At 38.7% G+C, this 25,605-nt stretch overlaps 1 protein-coding gene across 6 annotated transcripts in view; it reads right to left on the reverse strand.

The window, feature by feature from the left end:
* Window positions 1-25,605, reverse strand: part of LOC116461870 (coiled-coil domain-containing protein 7) — a 204,172-nt gene that overhangs the window by 103,595 nt on the left and 74,972 nt on the right. For all 6 annotated transcript variants that reach the window (XR_009212861.1, XM_058436562.1, XM_058436565.1 and 3 more), the window contains exon 10: window positions 15,757-15,832. Coding sequence is in view for 5 of the 6 variants with exons in the window: in XM_058436562.1 (XP_058292545.1) it covers window positions 15,757-15,832 (76 nt within the window). In the remaining variant the exon portion in view is untranslated. The remainder of the gene's footprint in view (window positions 1-15,756; window positions 15,833-25,605) is intronic.

Below are 25,605 nucleotides of genomic sequence, written 5' to 3' on the forward strand. Positions count from 1 at the left end.
TTATAGATTCTTATTAGTACTCCTTTTTTCTATTGTATTTGCACGAATCTTTTCTCCCAGTCTATTGCTTACCTTGTAACTTTGCTTCAATTTTGAACAAGGTGTTTTTAGTTTTGAGAGTTGAATTCCCTCCCTTTTTATGGTTTTATTTTCTTACATTTAGGTCTGTAATCAATGTTACTTTTTTAAATGATGTGAATTCAGAATCTGTCATTACTTTTTAACCACATGGATGCCTTTGCCTTGCCTATGCCCTAGCTAATCACTGAAATTCATTCACGAATGTGAATTTGCCATGTTAGAATTATTATGATTCCAATTCTGACATAAGGTAACTATTTGTGATGCATGCACTTGGGCTAAAGACACTTTGAAAGGCAAAACAGCCTATTACCTTCACTTATAACGTCTGCGCCTCCCTAGAAAAATGTCATGATGGAATTCTTAACAGGACTGCTTTCCTGTCCAGACCACTTGATTCAGGTAATGTACATTGTTCTTATCTAACTTAACAACTTCATCTCTAAGATTGAACACTAGTTCTAAGCATTCTCTTCACCAAAAGGGAATCATATCTTCACAAACCATCCTACAAATCAATATCTAATTGAGATCTCAATTTGTCCCACAATTACAAAAGAATTTCAAGGCCCTCTAGATCTATGCCTATTTATTTATTTCTCATTATGCACAGGTGAACAGCTAGACAATGCACTGACAAGATCCTGAAGAATATGTCTATTAGCTCCCCCAAAGATCAACATGATTGTCCTGTCCTGCTACTATATAAATTTATGCATAATAATTTAATAAAATCCTAGTTTCTATATTTTATCCTATACTTTTAAATCACTTTATTGGTATGTAATTTGTGTATAAAAAGCTATACATTTTTATTGTATCTATCCCAATGAACTGGGAATATGAATATACCCATGAAATTATCATCATCATCAAGGCCACAAAGAGATCCTCATCTCCAAATGTTTCCTTCTGCCCTCATTAATACCATAATTGTTTGTCATGGTTTCTGCTGCTGCTGTTGCTATTAAGAAAAATTAACAAAACACCTACCCTCTTAGAAAATTTTAAGTATACAATGCGGTATTGTTCACTATGGGAATTCTGCTGTATAATAGATCTACAAAGCTTATTTATCTTGGAAAACTGAAACTTTTTGCATTTTAGCCTACACCTTTTCAGCTCCTAAATTATTTTGCTTTCTGTGCCTGGATTCTTTTACTTAACATAATGCCTTCCAGGTCCATCCATGTTGTCACAAATGGAAGGATTTTCTAATTTCTTAAGGGTGAATAATATTCTGTTGTATGCATAGGCACATTATATCCATTCATCCATTATGGATACTTAAGTTGTTTCCATATTTTGGCTACTGCAATGAACATGGGAGTGCAAATATCCCCCTGACATATTGATTTAAGTTCCTTTGGATACATACCCAGAAGTGGCATTTATGGGTCATATGGTAGTTCTATTTTAAATTTTTATGCACTTCCATACTTTTTCCATAATGGCTCTACCAATTTACATTCCCACCAGTAGTGTTGAAGGGTTCCCTTTTCTCCACATCCTTGCCAACAATTGTTACCATTTTTTCTTAATAACAGCCAACCTAACAAGTATGATGTATTATTCCGTTGTGATTTTGATTTACATTTCTCTGATGATTGGTGATATAAAGTACCTTTTCCTATACCCATTGTATATTTGTATGTCTTCTTTGGAAAAATATCTATTCAAGTCCTTTAATTACTTTTTATCTTCAATTCAGTTGTATGAGTCCCTTGTATATTTTTTATATTAACCCATTATCAGATGTATAGTTTGAAAATACTTTCTCCCATTCTATAGTTTTCCATTTCATTTTATTATTTCCTTTTTTAGGCAGGACTTTTAAGTTTGATGTAATCTCAGTTGTTTATTCTTGCTCTTTTTCCTGTTTTTTTGGTGTAATATCCAAAAGTCATTGCCCAGACCAATGTCATGGAGCTTATTTCCTATGTTTTCATCGAGGAGTTTTACGGTTTCAGGTCATACAGGAAAGTTTTTAATGTATTTTGAACTGATTTTTATGCATGGCATGAAGGTCCAATATCATTCTTTTGCATATAGAGATCCACTTTTCCCAGTATCATTTGTTGAAGATACTATCCTTTCCCCATTGTTTATTTCTGACACTATTGTTGAAGATCACTTGTCCATATGCTTGGGTTTGTTTCTGCGCTTGCTAATCTGTTTCATGGGTCTATATGTCTGATTTTATGCCAGTACCATACTGTATTAATTACTGTAGCTTTAAAACATAATTTGAAATCAGAAAGTAAGGGCCAGGCACAGTGGCTCAGGCCTGTAATCCCAACACTTTGGGAGGTTGAGGCAGGTGGATCATCTGAGGCTACTCAGGAGGCTGAGGCAGGAGAATCACTCAAACCCAGGAGACAGAGGTTGCAGTGAGCTGAGATCACGCCACTGCACTCCAGCCTGGGTGACAGAACGAGACTCCACTTCAAAAAAAAAAAATGCCAGGCGCAGTGGCTCATGCCTGTAATCCTAGCACTTTGGGAGGCCAAGGCAGGAAGATCACTTGAGGTCAGCAGTTCAAAACCAACCTGGCCAACATGGTAAAACCCCGTCTCTACTAAAAATACAAAAAAGTTAGCCAGGCATGGTGGCGGGCGCTTGTAATCCCAGCTACTTGGGAGGCTGAGGCAGGAGAATTGCTTGATTGCTTGAACCTGGGAGGAGGAGGTTGCAGTGAGCTGAGATGGTGCCACTGCACTCCAGCCTGGGTGATAGAGTGAGACTCCGTCTCAAAAAAAAAAAAAAAAAGAAAGTAATGTGCTTCCAGCCTTACTACTCTTGCTAAAATTTGCTTTGGCTATTCAAGGCCTTTGGAAATTGCATATGAATTTTAGGATTTGTTTTATGTCTGTGAAAAATGTCATTGGTATTTTCGTAAGATTCACACAGAATCTGTAGATCACTTTGGGTACATGGACTTATTTATAACAGTATTAACTCTTCTAATCCATGAACATACGATATTGTCCAATTTCTTTGTGTCTTCTTCAATACATCTCATGTGTTTTACAGTTTTCTGTGTGCATAACTTTTACTTCCTTGGTTAAATTTATTCTTAAATATTTCATTTCTTTTCATGCTACTCTAAATGTTTTCTTCTTCACAGTTATTGTTAGTGTGTAGAAACACAACTGATTTGGGGATGCTGATTTTATAACCTGCAACTTTACTGAATTCATTTATTAGTTCTAAGAGTTTTGGGAGTGGCACCATCCTATATTTGATGGGGATGGGGGAGGCATCCTTAGGGTTTTCTATATATAAACTCATGTCATGTAGAAACACATGATTTTACTTCTTCTATTCTGATTTGGATACCTTAATTTCTTTTTATTGACTAATTGTTTGGCTACTAAATTGGACTTCTGGTACTACATTGAATAGAATTGGTAAGAGTAGGCATCCTTGTCTTTTTCCTGTTATTAGAGAAAAAGTCTTCAACTTTTCACCACTGAGTGTAATGTTAGCTGTAGGCTAATATGGCCTTTTTATGTGGGGAAAATTCCTTGTATACCTAATTTGTTGTAAGTTTTTACTATGAAAATATTTTGAATGCTGCGAAACGCTGTTTCTGCAACTATTGAAATGATCATATGATTACTGTCCTTCAAAATGGTAACAGTGAGCCATGCACAGTGGCTCATGCCTGTAATCACAGCACTTTGGGAGGCCGAGGTGGTGGATCGCCTGAGGTCAGAAGTTCAAGACCAGCCTGGTCAACAGGGAGAAACTGCATCTCTACTAAAAATACAAAAATTAGCCAGGCGTAGTGGCAGGTGCCTGTAATTCCAGCTACTCAGGAGGCTAAGGCAGGAGAATTGCTTGAACCCAGGAGGCAGAGGCTGCAGTAAGCCAAGATCGTACCACTGCACTCCAGCCTGGGCAACAGAGTAAGAGTCCATCTCAAAAAACAAAATGGTAATAGTAAGTCCTTACATATAAATAATTACTTTGAATGTGTATTTAAGTGTAAATTGATTAAATCTCCAACAAAAACAAGTCAAGTGGCTGAACGGATTTTTTTTTAAGAACCCAACTACATGCTGCCCACAAGAGACTCATATAAACTTTACGAACATACAGGCCAGGCACAGTGGCTCATGCCTGTAATCCCAGCACTTTGGGAGGCCATGGTGGGCGGATCACGAGGTCAAGAGATTGAGACCATGCTGGCCAACATGGTGAAACCCTGTCTCTACTAAAAATACAAAAATTAGCTGGGTGTGGTGGCGCACACCTATAGTCCTAGCTACTCGGGAGGCTGATGCAGGAGAATCACTTGAACCCGGGAGGCAGAAGTTGCAGTGACCCAAGATCGCACCACTGCACTCCAGCCTGGACCACACAAAAGCTAAAAGTGAAGGGATGGAAAAAGATACTCCATGCAAATCAAAACCAAAAGAAGGCACGAGTGGCTATACTTATATAAGATAAGAGAGATTTTAAGTTATTAGCTGCCTCATGAGACAAAGAAGGTCGTTATATAATCATAAAGGGGTCAATCCATCAAGAGGTTATAACAATTTTAAATAATACGCATCAAGATAAGACTACCTGAATACATATAGCAACATTACTAGATCTGAATCGAGAGACAGACAGCAATATAATAATAGCCTATTTACAGTAATGCCCCATTTACAACAATAGACAGTTCATCCAGACAACAAATGAATATGGAAACATTGGACTTAAACGATACTTTAGGCCAAATGGACCTAATTGACATATACAAAACATTCCACCCAACAGCAGCAGAACATACATTCTCCTTGAGTGAATACGAAATATTTCCCATGATACGTTATGTGTTAGGCCACAAAACATGTCTTAATATACTTAAGAAGACTGAAGTCATATCAAGTATATTTTCCAATGACAATAATTTGAAACTAGAAATCAATGACAGAAGAAAAACTGGAAAAATTCACAAATATGTAGAAATTAACACACTCCTCAACAAATGATGAGTCAAAAAAGAAATCCAAAGGGAAATCAGAAAGTATCTTGAGACAAACAAAAATGGAAATAAAACATACTAAAACTCATGAAATGCAGCAAAAGCAGTTCTAAGTGGGAAGTTTATTGCAATAGACGTCTACTTAAAAAAGAAATAATGATCTCAAATAAATAACCTAATGTGATACATCAAAGAACTAGAAAAATAACAAATTAAGCCAATAGTTCATATAAGGAAGAAAATTACAAAGAGCAGAAATAGGCCGGGCGTGGTGGCTCGTGCCTGTAATCCCAGCACTTTGGGAGGCCAAGGCGGGCAGATCACAAGGTCAGATCAAGACCATCCTGGCTAACACGGTGAAACCCCGTCTTTACTAAAAATACAAAAAATTAGCCAGGCGTTGTGGCGGGCACCTATAGTCTCAGCTACTCAGGAGGCTGAGGCAGGAGAATGCATGAACCCGGGAGGCGGAGTTTGCAGTGAGCCAAGATAGCGCCACTGCACTCCAGCCTGGGTGAAAAAGCAAAACTCCATCTCAAAAAAAAAAAAAAAAAAAGCATAAATAAATAATAGAGACTAGAAAAGCAATAGAAAAGGTTAACAAAACTAAAAGTTTTCTGAAAAGATAAAATCAGCAAATCTTTAGCTGGACTAAGAAAAAAGAGAGAGAAGGCCCAAATAACCTCAGTAAAGAAAAATGAGACATTACAACTGATACCATAGAAATAAAAAAAGATAATAAGAAACTACCACAAAAAAATTACATTCTAACAAACTGAACAACCTAGAAGAAAATGAGTAAATTCCTGGAAACATACAACCTGCCAAGACTGAAGAAATAAAATCTGAAAAGACCAATAATGACCAAGAAGAGTCAATCAATAATAAAAAAATCTCCTATCAAAGAAATGCCCAAGACTCCCTGGCTTCATGGCTGAATTCTGCCAAATATTTAAAGAAGAACTAATACAATCCTTCTCAAACTCTTCAAAAATCTTGAAGAGGAAGAAATACTTCCAAACTATTTTACAAGTCTTCATCAATCACCCTGATAACAAAGTCAGACATGGATATCAAAAGAAAAGAAAATTACAGGCCAATATGCCTCATGAATATAGATGTAAAAATCTTCAACACAATACCAGCAAAACAAATTTAACAGTACATTAAAGGGATCATTCACCATGATCAAGTGGAATTTATCCCTGGAGTGCAAGGATGATTCAGCAAATGAATAAATGTTGTGTATCATATTAGCAGAATGAAAGACAAAACCATATGATCATAAGATGCAGAAAAAGCATTTGACAAAATTCAACATCCTTTCATAATAAGACCCATCAATAAATAGGTATAGAAGGAATGTACCTTAATATAATAAAATCCATATATCAGAACCCCATAGCTAACATTATTATACTCAACAGTGAAAAGTTTAAAGCTTTTCCTCTAAGATCAAAAACAAGGATACCCACTCTCACCACTTCTATTCAACACGTACTAGAAGTCCACGCCAGGGCAGTTAGTCAAGAAAAACAAATAAAATGCATCAAAACAGAAAAAGAATAAGTAAAATCATATTTGTTTCCAGATGATGTACTCTCCTATATAGAAAATTCTAAAGATGCCCCCAAAAACTTGCAGAACAAATGAATCCAACAAAGTTGCAGGATACGAAAACCAATTCAAAAATCAGTTGTGTTTCTATAAATTAATAACAAACTATCTAAAAAAGAAATAAAGAAAACAATCCCATTTATAATAGCATAAAAAGAAATAAAATACTTGGGAGTACACTTAATCAAAGAAGTGAAAGATCTGTTGCACTGCAAACCATAAGATGTTGATGAAATAAATTGAGGAACACACAAAGAATTGAAAATGCATCCCATATTCATGAGTTGAAACAATATCGTTAAAATGTTCGTGCTACCCAAAATAACCTACAGATTCAATGTAATCCCTAGAAAATTTCAATGACATTTTTCACAGAAATAAAAATAGATCCTAAAATTCATATGGGACCACAAAAGATCCTGAGTAGCCAAAGCAATCATAAGCAAAAAGAACAAAGGTGGAGGCATCACACTATCTCAAAATCTAATACACAAAGCTATAGTAATCAAAACTGCATGACCCTAGCATCAAAACAGATACAGCCAAAAAGATGGCCTAATAGGAACAGCTCCAGTCTGCAGCTCCCAGCGAGATCAACACAGAAGGTGGATGATTCCTACATTTCCAACTGAGGTACCCAGTACATCTCACTGGGACTGGTTGGACAGTGGGTGCAGCCCATGGAGGATGAGCTGAAGCAGGGTGGGGTGTCGCCTCACCTGGGAAGTGCAAGGGGTCAGGGGATTTCCCTTCCCTAGCCAAGGAAAGCTGTGAGAGACTGTACTGGGAGAAATGGTGCATTCTGGCCCAGACACTGTGCTTTTCCCATGGTCTTCGCCACCAGCAGACTAGGAAATTCTCTTGGTACCTGGCTTAACAGGTCCCACCCCCACGGAGCCCAGCAAACTAAGATCCACTGGCTTGAAATTCTCTCTGCTAGCACAGCAGTCTAAGGTCAACCTGGGACACTAGACCTTGGTAGGGGGAGGGGCATCTGCCATTGCTGAGGCTTGAGTAGGTGGTTTTACCTTACAGTGTAAACAAAGCCAAGCCGCCAGGAAGTTCGAACTGGTTGAAGCCCACCGCAGCTCCCTGGGACAGAGCACCTGGGGGAAGGGGCGACTGTGGGCGCAGCTTCAGCAGACTTAAACATCCCTGCCTGACAGCTCCGAAGAGAGGAGCATTTCTCCCAGCAAAGTGTTCAAGCGCTGATAACGGACAGACTGCCTTCTCACGTGGGTCCCTGACCATCCATGTATCCAGACTGGGAGATACCTCCCAGTAGGGGCCAACAGATGCCTCATACAGGAGAGCTCTGGCTGGCATCTGCCTGGTGCCCCTCTGGGATGAAGCTTCCGGAGGCAGGAACAGGCAGCAATCTTTGTTGTTCTACAGCCTCTGCTGGTGATAACCAGGCAAACAGGGTCTGGAGTGGACCTCCAGCAAACTCCAGCAGACTTGCAGCAGAGGGGCCTGTTAGAAAGAACACTAACAAACAGAAAGAAATAGTATCAACATCACCAACATCACAGACCAAATGTAGATAAATCCACGAAGATAGGGAGAAACCAGCGCAAAAAGGCTGAAAATTCCAAAAACCAGAACACCTCTTCTACTGCAAAGGATCACAACTGCTCACCAGCAAGGGAACAAAACTGGATGGAGAATGAGTTTGATGAATTGACAGAAGTATGCTTCAGAAGGTGGGTAATAACAAACTCCTCTGAGCTAAAGGAGCATGTTCTAACCCAATGCCAGGAAGCTAAGAACCTTGAAAAAAGGTTACAGGAATTGCTAACTAGAATACCCAGTTTAGAGAAGAACATAAATGACCTGATGGAGCAGAAAAACACAGCACGAGAACTTTGTGAAGCATACACAAGTATCAATAGCTGAATTGATCAAGCAGAAGAAAGGATATCTGAGATTGAAGATCAACTCAATGAAATAAAGCAAGAAGACAAGATTAGACAAAAAAAGAGTGAAAAGAAACAAACAAAACCTCCAAGAAATATGGGACTATGTGAAAAGACTAAATCTACATCTGATTCATGTACCTGAAAGTGACAGGGAGAATTGAACCAAGTTGGAAAACACTCTTCAGGATATTATACAGGAGAATTGAATAGGCAGGCCAACATTCAAATTCAGGAAATACAGAGAATGCCACAAAGATATTCCTCGAGAAGAGCAACCCCAAGACACATAATTGTCAGATTCACCAAGGTTGAAATGAAAAAAAAAAAAAAACGTTAAGGGCAGCCAGAGAGAAAGGTCGGGTTACCCACAAAGAGAAGCCCATTAGACTAACAGCAGATCTCTCAGCAGAAAACATACAAGCCAGAAGAGAACGGGGGCCGATATTCAACATTCTTAAAGAAAAGAATTTTCAGCCCAGAATTTCATATCCAGCCAAACTAAGCTTCCTAAGCAAAGGAGAAATAAAATACTTTACAGACAAGCAAATGCTGAGAGATTTTGTCACCACCAGGCCTGCCCTAAAAGAGCTCCTGAAGGAAGCACTAAACATAGAAAGGAACAACCGGTACCAGCCACTGCAAAAACATACCAAATTGTAAAGACCATCGAGACTATGAAGAAACTGCATCAACTAACGGGCAAAATAACCAGCTAGCATCATAATGACAGGCTCAAATTCACACATATCGATATTAACCTTTAATGTAAATTAGCTAAATGCCGCAATTAAAAGACACAGACTGGCAAATTGGACAAAGAGTAAAGACCCATTGGTGTGCAAGAGACCCATCTCACATGCAGACACACATAGGCTCAAAATAAAGGGATGGCGGAAGATTTATCAAGCAAATGGAAAGCAAAAAAAAGCAGGGGTTGCAATCCTAGTCTCTGATAAAACAGACTTTAAACCAGCAGAAATCAAAAGAGACAAAGAAGGGCATTACATAATCATAAAGGGATCAATGCAGCAAGAAGAGCTAACTATCCTAAATATATATGCACCCAATACAGGAGCACCCAGATTCATAAAGAAAGTCCTTAAAGACCTACAAAGAGACTTAGACTCCCACACAATAATAGTGGGAGACTTTAACACCCCACTGTCAATATTAGACAAATCAACGAGACAGAAAATTAACAAGGATATCCAGGACTTGAACTCAGCTCTAGACCAAGCAGAACTAATAGACATCTACAGAACTTTCCACCACAAATCAACAGAATATACATTCTTCCCAGCACCACATTGCACTTATTCTAAGATTGACCACATAATTGGAAGTAAAATACTCCTCAGCAAATGCAAGAGAACAGAAATCATAACAAACAGTCTCTCAGACCACAGCGCAATCAAATTAGACCTCAGGAGTAAGAAACTTACTCAAAACCACACAGCTACATGGAAACTGAACAACTTACTCCTGAATGACTACTGGGTAAATAATGAAATGAAGGCAGGAATAAAGATGTTCTTTGAAACCAATGAGAATAAAGACACAACATACGAGAGTCTCTGGGACACATTTAAAGCAGTGTATAAAGGGAAATTTACAGCACTAAATGCCCACAAGAGAAAGCAGGAAAGATCTAAAACCAACAACCTAACATCACAATTAAAAGAACAAGAGAAGCGAGAGCAAACAAATTCAAAAGCTAGAAGAAGACAAGAAATAACTAATATCAGAGCAGAACTGAAGGAGATAGAGACACAAAAAACCCTTCAAAAAATCAGTGAATCCAGGAGCTGTTTTTTTGAAAAGATCTACACAATAGATAGACTGCTAGCCAGATTAATAAAGAAGAAAAGGGAGAAAAATCAAACAGACACAATAAAAAATGATTAAGGGGATATCACCACTGATCCCACAGAAATACAAACTACCATCAGAGAATACTATAAACACCTCTATGCAAATAAACTAGAAAATCTAGAAGAAATGGATAAATTCCAGGACACATGCACCCTCCCAAGACTAAACCAGGAAGAAGTTGAATCCCTGAATAGACCAATTACAAGTTCTGAAATGGAGGCAGTAATTAATAGCCCGCCAACCAAAAAAAGTCCAGGACCAGACGGATTCACAGCCAAATTCTACCAGAGGTACAAAGAGGAGCTGGTACCATTCCTTCTGAAACTATTCCAAACAATAGAAAAAAGAGAGAATCCTCCATAACTCATTTTATGAGGTCAGCATCTTCCTGATACCAAGACCTGGCAGAGACACAACAAAAAAAGAAAATTTTAGGCCAATATCCCTGATGAACATCGATTAGAAAATCCTCAATAAAATACTGATAAACTGAATCCAGAAGCACATCAAAAAGCTTGTCCACCACGATCAAGTGAGCTTCATCCCTGGGATGCAAGGCTGGTTCAACATACACAAATGAATAAACGTAATCCATCACATAAACAGAATCAATGACAAAAACCACATGATTATGTAAATAGATGCAGAAAAGGCCTTCAACAAAATTCAACAGCGCTTCATGCTAAAAATTCTCAATAAACTAGCCATTGATTGAATGTATCTCAAAATAATAAGAGCTATTTATGACAAACCCACAGCCAATATCATACTGAATGGCCAGAAACTGGAATCATTCCCTTTGAAAACTTGCAAAAGACAAGGATGCCCTCTCTCACCACTCCTATTCAACATAGTATTGGAAGTTCTGGCCAGGGCAATGAGGCAAGAGAAAGAAATGAAGTGTATTCAATTAAGAAAAGAGGAAGTCAAACTGTCTCTCTTTGCAGATGACATGATTGTTTATTTAGAAAACCCCACTGTCTCAGCCCAAAATCTCCTTAAGCTGAGCAATTTCAGCAAAGTCTCAGGATACAAAATCAATATACAAAAATCACAAGTATTCCTATACACCAAGAACAGACAGAGAGCCAAATCACGAGTGAACTCCCATTCACAACTGCTGCAAAGAGAATAAAATACCTAGGAATACAACCTACAAGGGATGTGAAGAACCTCTTCAAGGAGAACTACAAACCACCACTCAAGGAAATAAGAGAGGAAACAAACAAATGGAAAAACATTCCATGCTCATGGATAGGAAGAATCAATATCATCAAAATGGTCATACTGCCCAAAGTAATTTATAGATTCAATGCTATACCCATCAAGCTACTATTGACTTTCTTCACAGAATTAGAAAAAAAACTACTTTAAATTCATATGGAACCAAAAAAGAGCCCTCATAGCCAAGATAATCCTAAGCAAAAAGAATAAAGCTGGAGGCATCATGCTACGTGACTTCAAACTATACTACAAGGCTACAGTAACCAAAACAGCATGGTACTGGTACCAAAACAGATACACAGACCAATGGAACAGAACAGGGGCCTCAGAAATAATACCACACATCTATAACCATATGATCTTTGACAAACCTGACAAAAACAAGCAGTGGAGAAAGGATTTCCTATTTAATAAATGGTATTGGGAAAACTGGCTAGCCATAGGCAGAAAACTGAAACTAGATCCCTTACACCTTATACAAAAATTAACTCAAGATGGATTAGACACTTAAACGTAAGACCTAAAACCATAAAAACCCTAGAAGAAAACCTAGGCAATACCATTCAGGACATAGGCATGGACAAAGACTTCATGACTAAAACACCAAAAACAATGGCAACAAAAGCCAAAATTGACAAATGGGATCTAATTAAACTAAAGAACTTATGCACAGCAAAAGAAACTATCATTAGACTGAACAGGTAACCTACAGAATGGGAGAAAATTTTTGCAATCTATCCATCTTACAAAGGGCTAATATTCAGAATCTACAAAGAATTTAAACAAATTTACAAGAAAAAAACAACCCCATCAAAAAGTGGGTGAAGAATATGAATAGACGCTTCTCAAGACATTTATGTAGCCAACAAACTTATAAAAATATGCTCATCATCACTGGTCATTAGAGAAATGCAAATCAAAACCACGATGAGATACCATCTCACACCAGTTAGAATGGCAATCATTAAAAAGTCAGGAAACAACAGATGCTGGAGATTACGTGAAGAAATAAGAACACTTTTACACTGCTGGTGGGAGTGTAAATTAGTTCAACCATTGTGGAAGACAGTGTGGTGATTCCTCAAGAATCTAGAACTAGAAATACCATTTGACCCAGCAATCCCATTACTGGGTATATACCCAAAGAATTATAAATTATTCTACTATAAAAACACATGCACACGTATGTTATTGCAGCACTGTTCACAATGGCAGACTTGGAACCAACCCAAGTGCCCATCAATGATACACTGGATAAAGAAAATGTAGCACATATACACCATGGAATACTATGCAGCCATAAAAAAGGATGAGATCATGTCCTTTGCAGGGACATAGATGAAACTGGAAACCATCATTCTCAGCAAACTAACACAAGAACAGAAAATCAAACACCGCATGATCTCACTCATAAGTGGGAGTGGAACAATAAGCACACATGGACACAGGGAGGGGAACATCACACACCGGGGCCTATCAGGGGGTGGGGGCCTAAGGAAGGATAGCATTAGGAGAAATACCTAATGTAGATGACAGGTTGATAGGTGCAGCAAACCACCATGGCACATGTATACCTATGTAACAAACCTGCACATTCTGAACATGTGCCCCAGAACTTAAAGTATAATTTAGAAAAAGGAAAAAAAAAACAGACATAGCCAATGGAACAGAATAGAGAGCCCAGAAATAAATTCACATATATATGGTCAACTGTTCTTTGACAAATGTCCAAAAACACATAATTAGGAAAAGAATGTCTCTTCAATAAATTATGTTGAAGAGACTGCAGAAGAATGAAATAGGTCCTTATCTCATCTCATATACAAAAATAGACCCAAAATGAATTAAAAACTTAAATGTAAAACCTGAAACTGTAAAACTACTTGAAGAAAACAGGGTGAAAACTTCTTGACATTGGTCTTGGAAAAGATTTTTTTGATATGACCCCAAAAGCACAGGTAACGAAAGCAAAAATAGACAAATGGGACTGCCTGAAGCTAAACAGTTTCTGTAGAGCAAAGGAAACAATCAATGGAATAAAGATACAACCTATGGAATGGGAGAAAATATTTGCAAACCATACATCTGATAAGAGTTTAATATCCAAGATGTAAAAGGAGCTCAACTCAACTACAAGAAAACAACCCCATTTAAAAATGGTCAAATGGCTTGATATTTCTCAAAAAAAGACATATGAATTGGTCAACAGGGTATATGAAAAAAATGTTCAACATCACTAATCATCAAGGAAAAGTAAATTTAAACCACCATGTAATATTACCTCACATCTGTTATCAAAAAAATGGCTATTATCAAAAAGAAAAAACATAAGTACTGGCAAGAATGTGGAGAAAAGGGAACTCTTATACACTGTTAGTGAGAATGTAAATTAGTACAGCTTTATGGAAAACAGTATGGAGATTATTCAAAAAAGATAAAAATAGAACTACCGAATGAACAAGCAATTCCACTTCTGAGTATACATCTAAAGGAAATGGGATAAATCATGTTGAGTAGATAGATACCCATACTCCTATGTTCACTGCAGTATTATTCACAATAACTACAATATGGAATCAACCTAAGTGTCCATAAATGTAAAATAGATAAAGAACATGTGGAAGATATATATATATATATAAAAAATATTATCCATATATATAAAATATTATCCATATATATATATATAAAATATTATCCAGCCTTAAAAAATAAGTAAATCCTGTCATCTGCAACAACATGGATGAAACTGAAGGGCATTACCCTAAGAAGTCAGGTACAGAAAGACAATTACTGCATGATCTCACTTATATGCAGAACCCTAAAAAGTCAAACTCATGGAAATAGAGAACAGAATGCTGGTTACCAGAGGCTGGGGTTGGGGAAAAATGGGGAGATGTTGGTGAAAGGGTACAAAATTTCAGCCAGACAAAGGGAAAGTTTCTAGAGAGTAGTTTTTAAGTGTTTTCACCAGAAAAAAAAGATATGTATGTGAGGATTTTGGGTCTGTTACATAGCTTGATTTAGCCATTCCACAAGGTATGCATATATAAAAACATCACATTTTATACCATAAATATATATAATTTTGTCAATAAAAAATAAAACATTTATTTTAAAAAGAAATTATATGAGTTTACAGGTGAAAAAATATTCACAAATTACATTTTGTATCATTGTAACTTTTAACTTTTTTAACTATGGAAAAATACATATAACATAAAATTTACCATCTTAATCATTTTAAGTGTACAGTTCAGCAGTGTTAGGTAACTTTACATTATTTTACAACCAATCTCCAGAACTCTTCTCCTCATGTAAAACTGAAGCTTTGTGTGCATCAAACAGTAACTCCCCATTTCCCCCTCCTGCACCCGCTGGCAACCATCATTCTATCTTCTGTGTCTATGAATTTGACACTACTCTAGATACCTCATGTAAGAGGAATAATTACATTTGTCTTTTTTGTAGCTGGCTTATTATACTTAGCAGAATGTCCTCAGGGTTCATACATGTTGTAGCATGTATTAGAATTTCCTTTCTTTTTAAGACTCAATAAGAATTTCATTATATGTATATGCCACATTTTGTTTATCCATTTATTCATTGTTGCACATGTGGGTTGCTTCCATCTTTTGGCTATTGTGAATAATGCTGCAATAAACATGGATGTACAAATATCCCTTCAACACTCTGTTTTCAATTTTGGGGTATTCATGCCCAGAAGTGGAATTGCTGGATCATATGGTAAATCTGTTTTTAATTTTTTTAGGAACCAATATACTATTTTCCCATAGCACATATTTTACATTTCATTTTACATTCTCTATGTTTATAACTTTCCATTTAAAAATTATACATACATAAAATCATAAAAATTGATATAAGAAATTCTAAACTTGTTGATAGAGGTGTTATTTTCTTCTTTATGTTTTCAATATTTCTGCAATAAATACATACTAACTTTTTTCAATGAACATATTACATATGGAAAAATACAATTTTATCTGTCATTTTTTTAAAAATAGAAAAATAATAAAATGCAAAAACAAAAAAGCTTACCTCTCCAACATATTTGCCTGGTTTTCAAATACTTTCAACATGGCATTAAATCGATTAGTCATTGAATGAGTAGTTTCTATTATTTAAAAAGTCAAAAATGTTAAAAGTTTTATAAATAGCTGAAGTTACAACTCTATGCTAAATATAACTGCTATAGATGTGAAAGCTAAACAAACATAAAGAGGGGCTAGCAGGGCTACATGACTATTAACAGAATGCTTATGAGGAGAATAGCTACCATTTTATTAAACACCTATTATGTGCGAATCACCATGTTATACTGCATTCTCTTATTCTTAAAATAATCTAAAAAATAAGATACTGTCATAATTTTCAAATAAAGAAGTTCAGGCTCAGAGAGGTTACATAACTTGATCAATACTATATATCTAGTAAAAGACAAAACTGGATTAATGTCCAATATATGTGACCTTCCTATGATATGGAATATCAGAGGGACTATAGCATACTAAAAGAGAACTGCTTTAGTTGCTGTTGCTAAGTCAATAAGGTCTATGGGAAGGATCTAGCTAACCTATTAAGTTTTACAACTGTATCAATGAATCCAAAAGAGAACCTAAGATGCTACTTAAAAGAGAACCAACATAATAATGATCCATAATAATCAATGAACTATTGGGGTAATACCACAAGACTCTTCAATCTTGTGACATAAAAAGTATATGACAGAAGACAGTCCCTGCACTAAGTTTTCTGCTAGACAAACAAGACATGACACAAAGAAAATGTTAAATAACACAGAAGCATACAACAGTTCCTAAACATTAATTATATTTTTTCTATCCCACATGTCAAAAGAGTGGTATAGAAGAATAATAAATATTTAGGGGCCGAGAAGATAAAGTAGAAAAACATAAAGAAGCTAAGACTTAAAGAATGCACGGAGTTTCATTAGAGAGAAAAAAATGAAAAGTAAACACCCTAAGCAAAGGCAAGAAAAGTAGAAATGTGTAAAATATATTCAGGGTACCAAATATATCAAGTATAACCAAGAAACCAAGTCAAACATAGGCTTTACTTTGAGAGAGTCAATATTCCTCAAAGATTCAAATAGGATATTGGGAGAAGCCAGCTTCATAAGAATTAAATTTATAATTTTTTGTAGGTAAGAGAGAGTAATTTAAAATGCTTACATAAAAAGTTACAGTAAATGATAAAATAAAACAACAATTTTTTTTTTTTTTGATACGGAGTCTCGCTCTGTCTCCCAGGCTGGAGTGCAGCGGCGCGATCTCAGCTCACTGCAAGCTCCACCTCCCAGGTTCACTGCCATTCTCCTGCCTCAGCCTCCCGAGTAGCTGGGACTACAGGAGCCCACCACCACACCCAGCTAATTCTTTTGTATTTTTAGTAGAGACAGGGTTTCACCATGTTAGCCAGGATGGTCTCAATCTCCTGACCTCGTGATCAGCCCATCTTGGCCTCCCAAAGTGCTGGGATTACAGGCATGAGCCACTGCACCTGGCCAAAATAAAACAATATTTTAAGAGTAATCTGATCACAGCATATGAGATAATTTTAAATTCTGCCCTAAATATGGTAAAGGACTACAAGGAACATCAACTAGTATTTCAGCCACAATTTGAAAATTCAGTCCCCAGAAAGAAGAAAAAGCCATTACAAAACATTCCTGGGGGAAAAAAAGGAAGAACACAAAATGACATTAGCAAGATGAGAAAGTAGGAGATATTAGTCTTCATCTCCCCACAAAAAAACAACCACTAGACAGCTATCCACGGATGAAAGTGGCCTTGGTAGGGCTCAAAGTCTCAAAGAAGCTGCAGCAATATAGTAAAGCAAAAAAATGGAGAATAACCACACAGACAGGATAGCTGAGGAAATCAGCACACCAGAGACATCTGGAGACAGCAAGGAATGAGGAAGAGTGCAGGAACTATCACTATCAGCCATGCAACAGGTCCCACCGTGGTTCCTAGTAGCCTGCTCTACAGAGAACACTGACAGCTCTCACCACTGAGATAACTAATAACCACTGCCACCATTAAACCCCCAGATAAGAGAAATGTTGCTCCATCCACCACCAAGAAGGAGCCACTGTTGTGCCAACCCAGGACCAGAGCCACCATGCCCGAATTCCATGTGTGACCCAGACCACAGAGTCATAATCTTTCCATATGTACCCAGGCTCCAGCACTGGCTTGAATGTTGCATCATGCACTCCCATGCCTCAGACACCAGAGTCACCTTCACTGAGGGCTAGCCCATCCCAGGCCCTAGAGCCATGCTCACTCTGCACCAGCCTGCACAGTGAACCCTAGCTCTGCAACTCCTCTATGAACCCTATGCTTCAGGTATCTGAGCCACTGCCACAGTGAGCTAAGCCACAGCTCAATCCTGGAACCACTGTTGCTCTGCATGTGTTCACACTCCAGTCCACATTTCTAAGGCTGCACCATGCACATGTATAATATAGTCACCAGAGCCACTGCCTTTACATGCTAGCCTTGCCCAGGGCCCTGAAGCTGCAGTCTCTCAGTACACATGTGGGCTGCAACCTCGGCTCTGCTGCACCTCTTTGAGACTCTGACTGCACATGCATCAGACATCAGAGCTACCACCACAACAAGTTAGCCCACGCAACTGTTGCTCTCCAGGTGTGACCACATTCCAGAATGTGGCTCTGCAACCATTCAACAAGTGCCTGCATTCTAGACACCAGAACCATCAATGCAGCAGGGATATCCATATCACTGTCCTCAGAGCAGCAGTAGACTTGCACACACTAGCATCTGGACCCCAAAGCCACTGTCAATCCATACATGCCTGTGCTCCCAGATCCAAGCTCCTTGACCACTCCACAGGTATCATGCATCAGACATTAGTACCATTGTCACTAGAAGCACACCCACAAGCCAAATCCAGAATCAAGAGGTGTCACCTCTGCCACAACTCCCCTTAGGGAAGTAAAAGAGATCAGAAGAATTCAGTCAAGCTTTGCCACTGTTGCAGATACCTACAGCCTTGGCCACTGTACACCACTGAAATTTTTACCCATATCAACCACAGCCAACAAAGCTACATGGACGCTAAACTGCCACATCCTCACTGGATCCTGAATTGCCACACCCCACCTAGCTAGTGTACTCACAACCACCCATAGGTGAAGACGTTTTCATATAAAACTAGTCCATAAAGTCTAGAAGAAGTGACTCTATCAATATCTCACAAAATATTCAAATAATAGTTTTACGGAAGCTCAGTAAGCTATAAGAAAACACTTGATAGACAACTTAACAAAAATCAGAAAAACAATACACAAACAAAATGAGAAGTTTAACAGAGTGATAGAAATCATAAAGAAGAACCATACAGAAATTCTGATGCCGGCAGGGTGGACCCAAGATGGCCACATAGGAACAGCTCCAGTCTACAGCTCCCAGCGTGAGTGATGCAGAAGACAGGTGATTTCTGCATTTCCAACTGAGGTACTGGGTTCATCTCACTGGGGAGTATCGGAAAGTGGGTGCAGCATAGTGGGTGCAGCGCACCGAGCATGAGCCAAAGCAGGGCGAGGCATTGCCTCACCCGGGAAGCGCAAGGGATCACAGAATTCCCTTTCATAGTCAAAGAAAGGGGTGACAGACGGCACCTGGAAAATCGAGTCACTCCCACCCTAATACTGTGCTTTTCCAACGGTTTCAGCAAACGGCACACCAGGAGATTATATCCCGCGCCTGGCTCGGAGGGTCCCGTGCCCACGGACCCTCACTCATTGCTAGCACAGCAGTCCGAGATCAAACTGCAAGGCAACAGTGAAGCTGGGGGAGGGGCACCCGCCATTGTCCAGGCTTGAGTAGGTAAACAAAGCAGCCGGGAAGCTCAAACTGGTGGTGGTGGAGCCCACCACAGCTCAAGGAGGCCTGCCTGCCTCCGTAGACTCCACCTCAGGGGGCAGGGCATTGCCAAACAAAAGGCAGCAGAATCCTCTGAAGACTTAAATGTCCCTGTCTGACAGCTTTGAAGACAGTAGTGGTTCTCCCAGCATGCAGCTGGAGATCTGAGAACGGACAGACTGCCTCCACAAATGGGTCTCTGATCCCCGAGTAGCCTAACTAGGAGGCACTCCCCAGAAAGGGCAGACTGACACTTCACATGGTTGGGTACTCCTCTGAGGCAAAACTTCCAGAGGAACGATCAGGCAGCAGCATTTGCTGTTCACCAATATCCACTATTCTGCAGCCTCCGCTGCTGATACCCAGGCAAACAGGGTCTGGAGTGGACCTCCAGCAAACTCCAACAGACCTGCAGCTGAGGGTCCTGACTGTTCGAAAGAAAACTAACAAACAGAAAGGACATCCACACCAAAACCCCATCTGTATGTCACCATCATCAAAGACCAAAGGTAGATAAAACCACAAAGATGGGGAAAAACAGAGCAGAAAAATCGGAAACTAAAAATCAGAGTGCCTCTCCTCCTCCAAAGGAACGCAGCTCCTCACCAGGAACGGAACAAAGGTGGACAGAGATGACTTTGACGAGTTGAGAGAAGAAGGCTTCAGAAGATCAAACTACTCTGAGCTAAAAAAGGAAGTTCAAACCCATGGCAAAGAAGTTAAAAACCTTAAAAAAATTAGACAAATGGCTAACTAGAATAACCAATGAAGAGAAGTCCTTAAAGGACCTGATGGAGCTGAAAACCAAGGCACGAAACTACATGACAAATGCACAAGCCTCAGTAGCCGATTTGATCATCTGGAAGAAAAGGTATCAGTGATGGAAGATCAAATGAATGAAATGAAGCAAGAAGAGAAGTTTAGAGAAAAAAGAATAAAAAGAAATGAACAAAGCCTCCAAGAAATATGGGACTATGTGAAAAGACCAAATCTGACTGGTGTACCTGAAAGTGATGGGGAGAATGGAACCAAGTTGGAAAACACTCTGCAGGATATTATCCAGGAGAACTTCCCCAATCTAGCAAGGCAGACCAACATTCAAATCCAGGAAATACAGAAATGCCACAAAGATACGCCTCGAGAACAGCAACTCCAAGACACATAATTGTCAGATTCACCAAAGTTGAAATGAAGGATAAAATGTTAAGGGCAGCCAGAGAGAAAGGTCGGGTTACCCACAAAGAGAAGCCCATCAGACTAACAGCTGATCTCTCAGCAGAAACTCTACAAGCCAGAAGAGAGTGGGGGCCAATATTCAACATTCTTTTTTTTTTTTTTTTTTTTTTTGAGACAGAGTCTCGCTGTCGCCCAGACTAGAGTGCAGTGGCAGGATCTCGGCTCACTGCAGGCTCCGCCCCCTGGGGTCCATGCCATTCTCCTGCCTCAGCCTCCCGAGTAGCTGGGACTACAGGCACCCACCACCTCGCCTGGCTAATTTTTTGTATTTTTAGTAGAGACGGAGTTTCACTGTGTTAGCCAGGATGGTCTCGATTTCCTGACCTCGTGATCCACCTGCCTCAGCCTCCCAAAGTGCTGGGATTACAGGCGTGAGCCACCACGCCCGGCCTCAACATTCTTAAAGAAAAGAATTTTCAACCCAGAATTTCATATCCAGCCAAACTAACCTTCATAAGTGCAGGAGAAATAAAATACTTTACACTCAAGCAAATGCTGAGAGATTTTGTCATCACCAGGCCTGCCCTAAAAGAGCTCCTGAAGGAAGCACTAAACATGGAAAGGAACAACCGGTACCAGCCACTGCAAAAACATGCTAAATTGTAAAGACCATCGAGGCTAGGAAGAAACTGCATCAACTAACGAGCAAAATAACCAGCTAACATCATAATGACAGGATCTAATTCACACATAACAACATTAACCTTAAATGTAAATGGGCTAAATGTTCCAATTAAAAGACACAGACTGGCAAACTGGATAAAGAGTCAACACCCATCAGTGTGCTGTATTCAGGAAACCCATCTCACGTGCAGAGACACACATAGGCTCAAAATAAAGGGATAGAGGAAGATCTACCAAGCAAATGGAAAACAAAAAAAGGCAGGGGTTGCAATCCTAGTCTCGGATAAAACACACTTTAAACCAACACAGATGAAAAGAGACAAAGAAGGCCATTACATAATGGTAAAGGGATTAATTCAACAAGAAGAGCTAACTATCCTAAATATATATGCACCCAATACAGGAGGACCCAGATTCATAAAGCAAGTCCTTGGAGACCTAGAAAGAGACGTAGACTCCCACACAATAATAGTGGGAGACTTTAACACCACACTGTCAACATTAGACAGATCAACGAGACAGAAAGTTAATAAGAATATCCAGGAATTGAACTCAGCTCTGCACCAAGTGGACCTAATAGACATCTACAGAACTCCCCACCCCAAATCAACAGATATACAATCTTCTCAGCACCACGCTGCACTTATTCCAAAACTGACCACATAGTTGGAAGTAAAGCACTCCTCAGCAAATGTAAAAGAACAGAAATTATAACAAACTGTCTCTCAGACCACAGTGCAATCAAACTAGAACTCAGGATTAAGAAACTCACTCAAAACCGCTCAACTACATGGAAACTGAACAACCTGCTCCTGAATGACTACTGGGTACATAACAAAATGAAGGCAGAAATAAAGATGTTCTTTGAAACCAACGAGAACAAAGACATAACATACTAGAATCTCTGGGACACACTCAAAGCAGTGTGTAGAGGGAAATTTACAGCACTAAATGCCCACAAGAGAAAGCAGGAAGATCTAAAATTGACACCCTAACATCACAATTAAGAGAACTGGAGAAGCAAGAGCAAACACATTCAAAAGCTAGCAGAAGGCAAGAAATAACTAAGATCAGAGCAGAACTGAAGGAGATAGAGACACAAAAAACCCTTCAAAAAATCAATGAATCCAGGAGCTGGTTTTTTAAAAGATCAACAAAATTGATAGACTGCTAGCAAGACTAATAAAGAAGAAAAGAGAGAAGAATCAAATAGATGCAATAAAAAATGATAAAGGGGATATCACCACCGATCCCACAGAAATACAAACTACTGTCAGAGAGAATACTGTAAACACCTCTATGAAAATAAACTAGAAAATCTAGAAGAAATGGATAAATTCCTCGACACATACACCCGCCCAAGACTAAACCAGGAAGAAGATGAATCTCTGAATAGACCAATAACAGGCTCTGAAATGGAGGCAATAATTAATAGCTTACCAACCAAAAAAAGTCCAGGACCAGACGGATTCACAGCCAAATTCTACCAGAGGTAGAAGGAGGAGCTGGTACCATTCCTTCTGAAACTATTCCAATCAATAGAAAAAGAGGGAATCCTCCCTAACTCATTTTATGAGGCCAGCATCATCCTGATACCAAAGCCTGGCAGAGACACAACAAAGAAAGAGAATTTTAGACCAATATCCCTGATGAACATTGATGCAAAAATCCTCAATAAAATACTGGCAAACCAAATTCAGCAGCACATCAAAAAGCTTATCCACCATGATCAAGTGGGCTTCATCCCTGGGATGCAAGGCTGGTTCAACATACACAAATCAATAAATGTAATCCATCATATAAACAGAACCAAAGACAAAAACCACATGATTATCTCAATAGATGCAGAAAAGGCCTTTGACAAAATTCAACAGCCCTTCATGCTAAAAACTCTCAATAAACTAGGTACTGATGGGACATATCTCAAAATAATAAGAGCTATTTATGACAAACCCACAGCCAATATCATACTGAATGGGCAAAAACTGGAAGCATTCCCTTTGAAAACTGGCACAAGACAAGGATGCCCTCTCTCACCACTCCTATTCAACATAGTATTGGAAGTTCTGGCCACGGCAATCAGGCAAGAGAAAGAAATAAAGGGTATTCAATTAGGAAAAGAGGAAGTCAAATTGTCCCTGTTTGCAGATGACATGATTGTATATTTAGAAAACCCCATCATTGATTAAAGACTTACATGTTAGACCTAAAACCATAAAAACCCTAGAAGAAAACCTAGGCAATACCATTCAGGACATAGGCATGGGCAAGGACTTCATGTCTAAAACACCAAAAGCACTGGCAACAAAAGCCAAAATTGACAAATGGGATCTAATTAAACTAAAGAGCTTCTGCACAGGAAAAGAAACTACCAACAGAGTGAACAGGCAATCTACTCATCTGACAAAGGGCTAATATCCAGAATCTACAATGAACTCAAACAAATTTAGAAGAAAAAAACAAACAACCCCATCAAAAACTGTGCGAAGGGTATGAATAGACACTTCTCAAAAGAAGACATTTATGCAGCCAAAAGACACATGAAAAAATGCTCATCATCACTGGCCGTCAGAGAAATGCAAATCAAAACTACAATGAGATGCCATCTCACACCAGTTAGAATGGCCATCATTAAAAAGTCAGGAAACAACAGGTGCTGGAGAGGATGTGGAGAAATAGGAACACTTTTATACTCTTGGTGGGACTGTAAACTAGTTCAACCATTGTGGAAGACAGTGTGGTGATTCCTCAAGGATCTAGAACTAGAAATACCATTTGACCCAGCCATCTCATTACTGGGTATATACCCAAAGGATTATAAATCATGCTTCTATAAAGACACATGCACACGTATGTTTATTGTGGCACTATTCACAATAGCAAAGACTTGGAACCAACCCAAATGCCCAACAATTATAGGCTGGATTAAGAAAATGTGGCACATATACACCATGGAAAACTATGCAGCCATAAAAAATGATGAGTTCATGTCCTTTGTAGGGACATGGATGAAGCTAGAAACCATCATTCTGAGAAAACTATCACAAGGACAAAAAACCAAACACCGCACATTCTCACGCATAGGTGGGAATTGAACAATGAGAACATATGAACACAGGAAAGGGAACATCACACACTGGGGCCTGTTGTGGGGTGGGGGGAGGTGGGAGGGATAGCATTTGGAGATATACCTAATGTTAAATGATGAGTCACTGGGTGCAGCACACCAACATGGCACATGTATACATATGTAACTAACCTGCACATTGTGCACATGTACCCTAAAACTTAATGCCAAAGAATATAATTAATAAAATTAAAATTACAAAAGATAAATAAAAAATATGTCAACTGTATAATTAATCAAGGAGAAGAAAGAATCTGTAAACTTAAAGAAAGTTATTTGAAAATATACAGTTAGGAAAAAAAGAATAAAGAATAAAAAGGAATTTTAAAGGCTATTACCTATTGGATACAATGTTCACTATTCAGGTGATGGGTACACTAAAAGCCCAGACTTCAACCACGACACAATATATACATGTAAGAAATCCACAGTTATCTCCTCTAAATATATAAAAATTTAAATTTTTTAATTCTGACAAATAAATAAAGCCTACAGGATTTATGGGACAGCATCAAGAGTGTTATCATTTACACTATAGGAATTAAAAAAGAAGAAAAGGGCCAGGCGCAGTGGCTCATGCCTGTAATCCTAGCACTTTGGGAGGCCGAGGTGGGTGGATCACGAGGTCAGGAGATCGAGACCACGGTGAAACCCCGTCTCTACTAAAAACAGAAAAAATTAGCTGGGTGCTGTGGCGGGCGCCTGTAGTCCCAGCTACTCCGGAGGCTGAGACAGGAGAATGGCTTCCTCACACAGAGAGAATCCCCATAGGGCTATCAGCAGTGAAAATTTTGCAGTCTAAGAGAGAGTAAGAAGATATTTTCAAAGTTCTTGAAGAAAAAAAAAAACTGCCAACCAAGAATACTTTACCCAGAAAAGTTGGTCTACAAAAATGAAGGAGTGATACTTTCCCTGACAAACAAAAGCTCAGGGAGTTCATCATCATCAGGCTTGCCTTACAAAAATGATAAAGGGAGCTCTTCAATC

Source organism: Hylobates moloch, unplaced genomic scaffold (genome assembly GCF_009828535.3).
Source record: "Hylobates moloch isolate HMO894 unplaced genomic scaffold, HMol_V3 SCAFFOLD_3, whole genome shotgun sequence".
Taxonomy (NCBI): Eukaryota; Metazoa; Chordata; class Mammalia; order Primates; family Hylobatidae; genus Hylobates; species Hylobates moloch.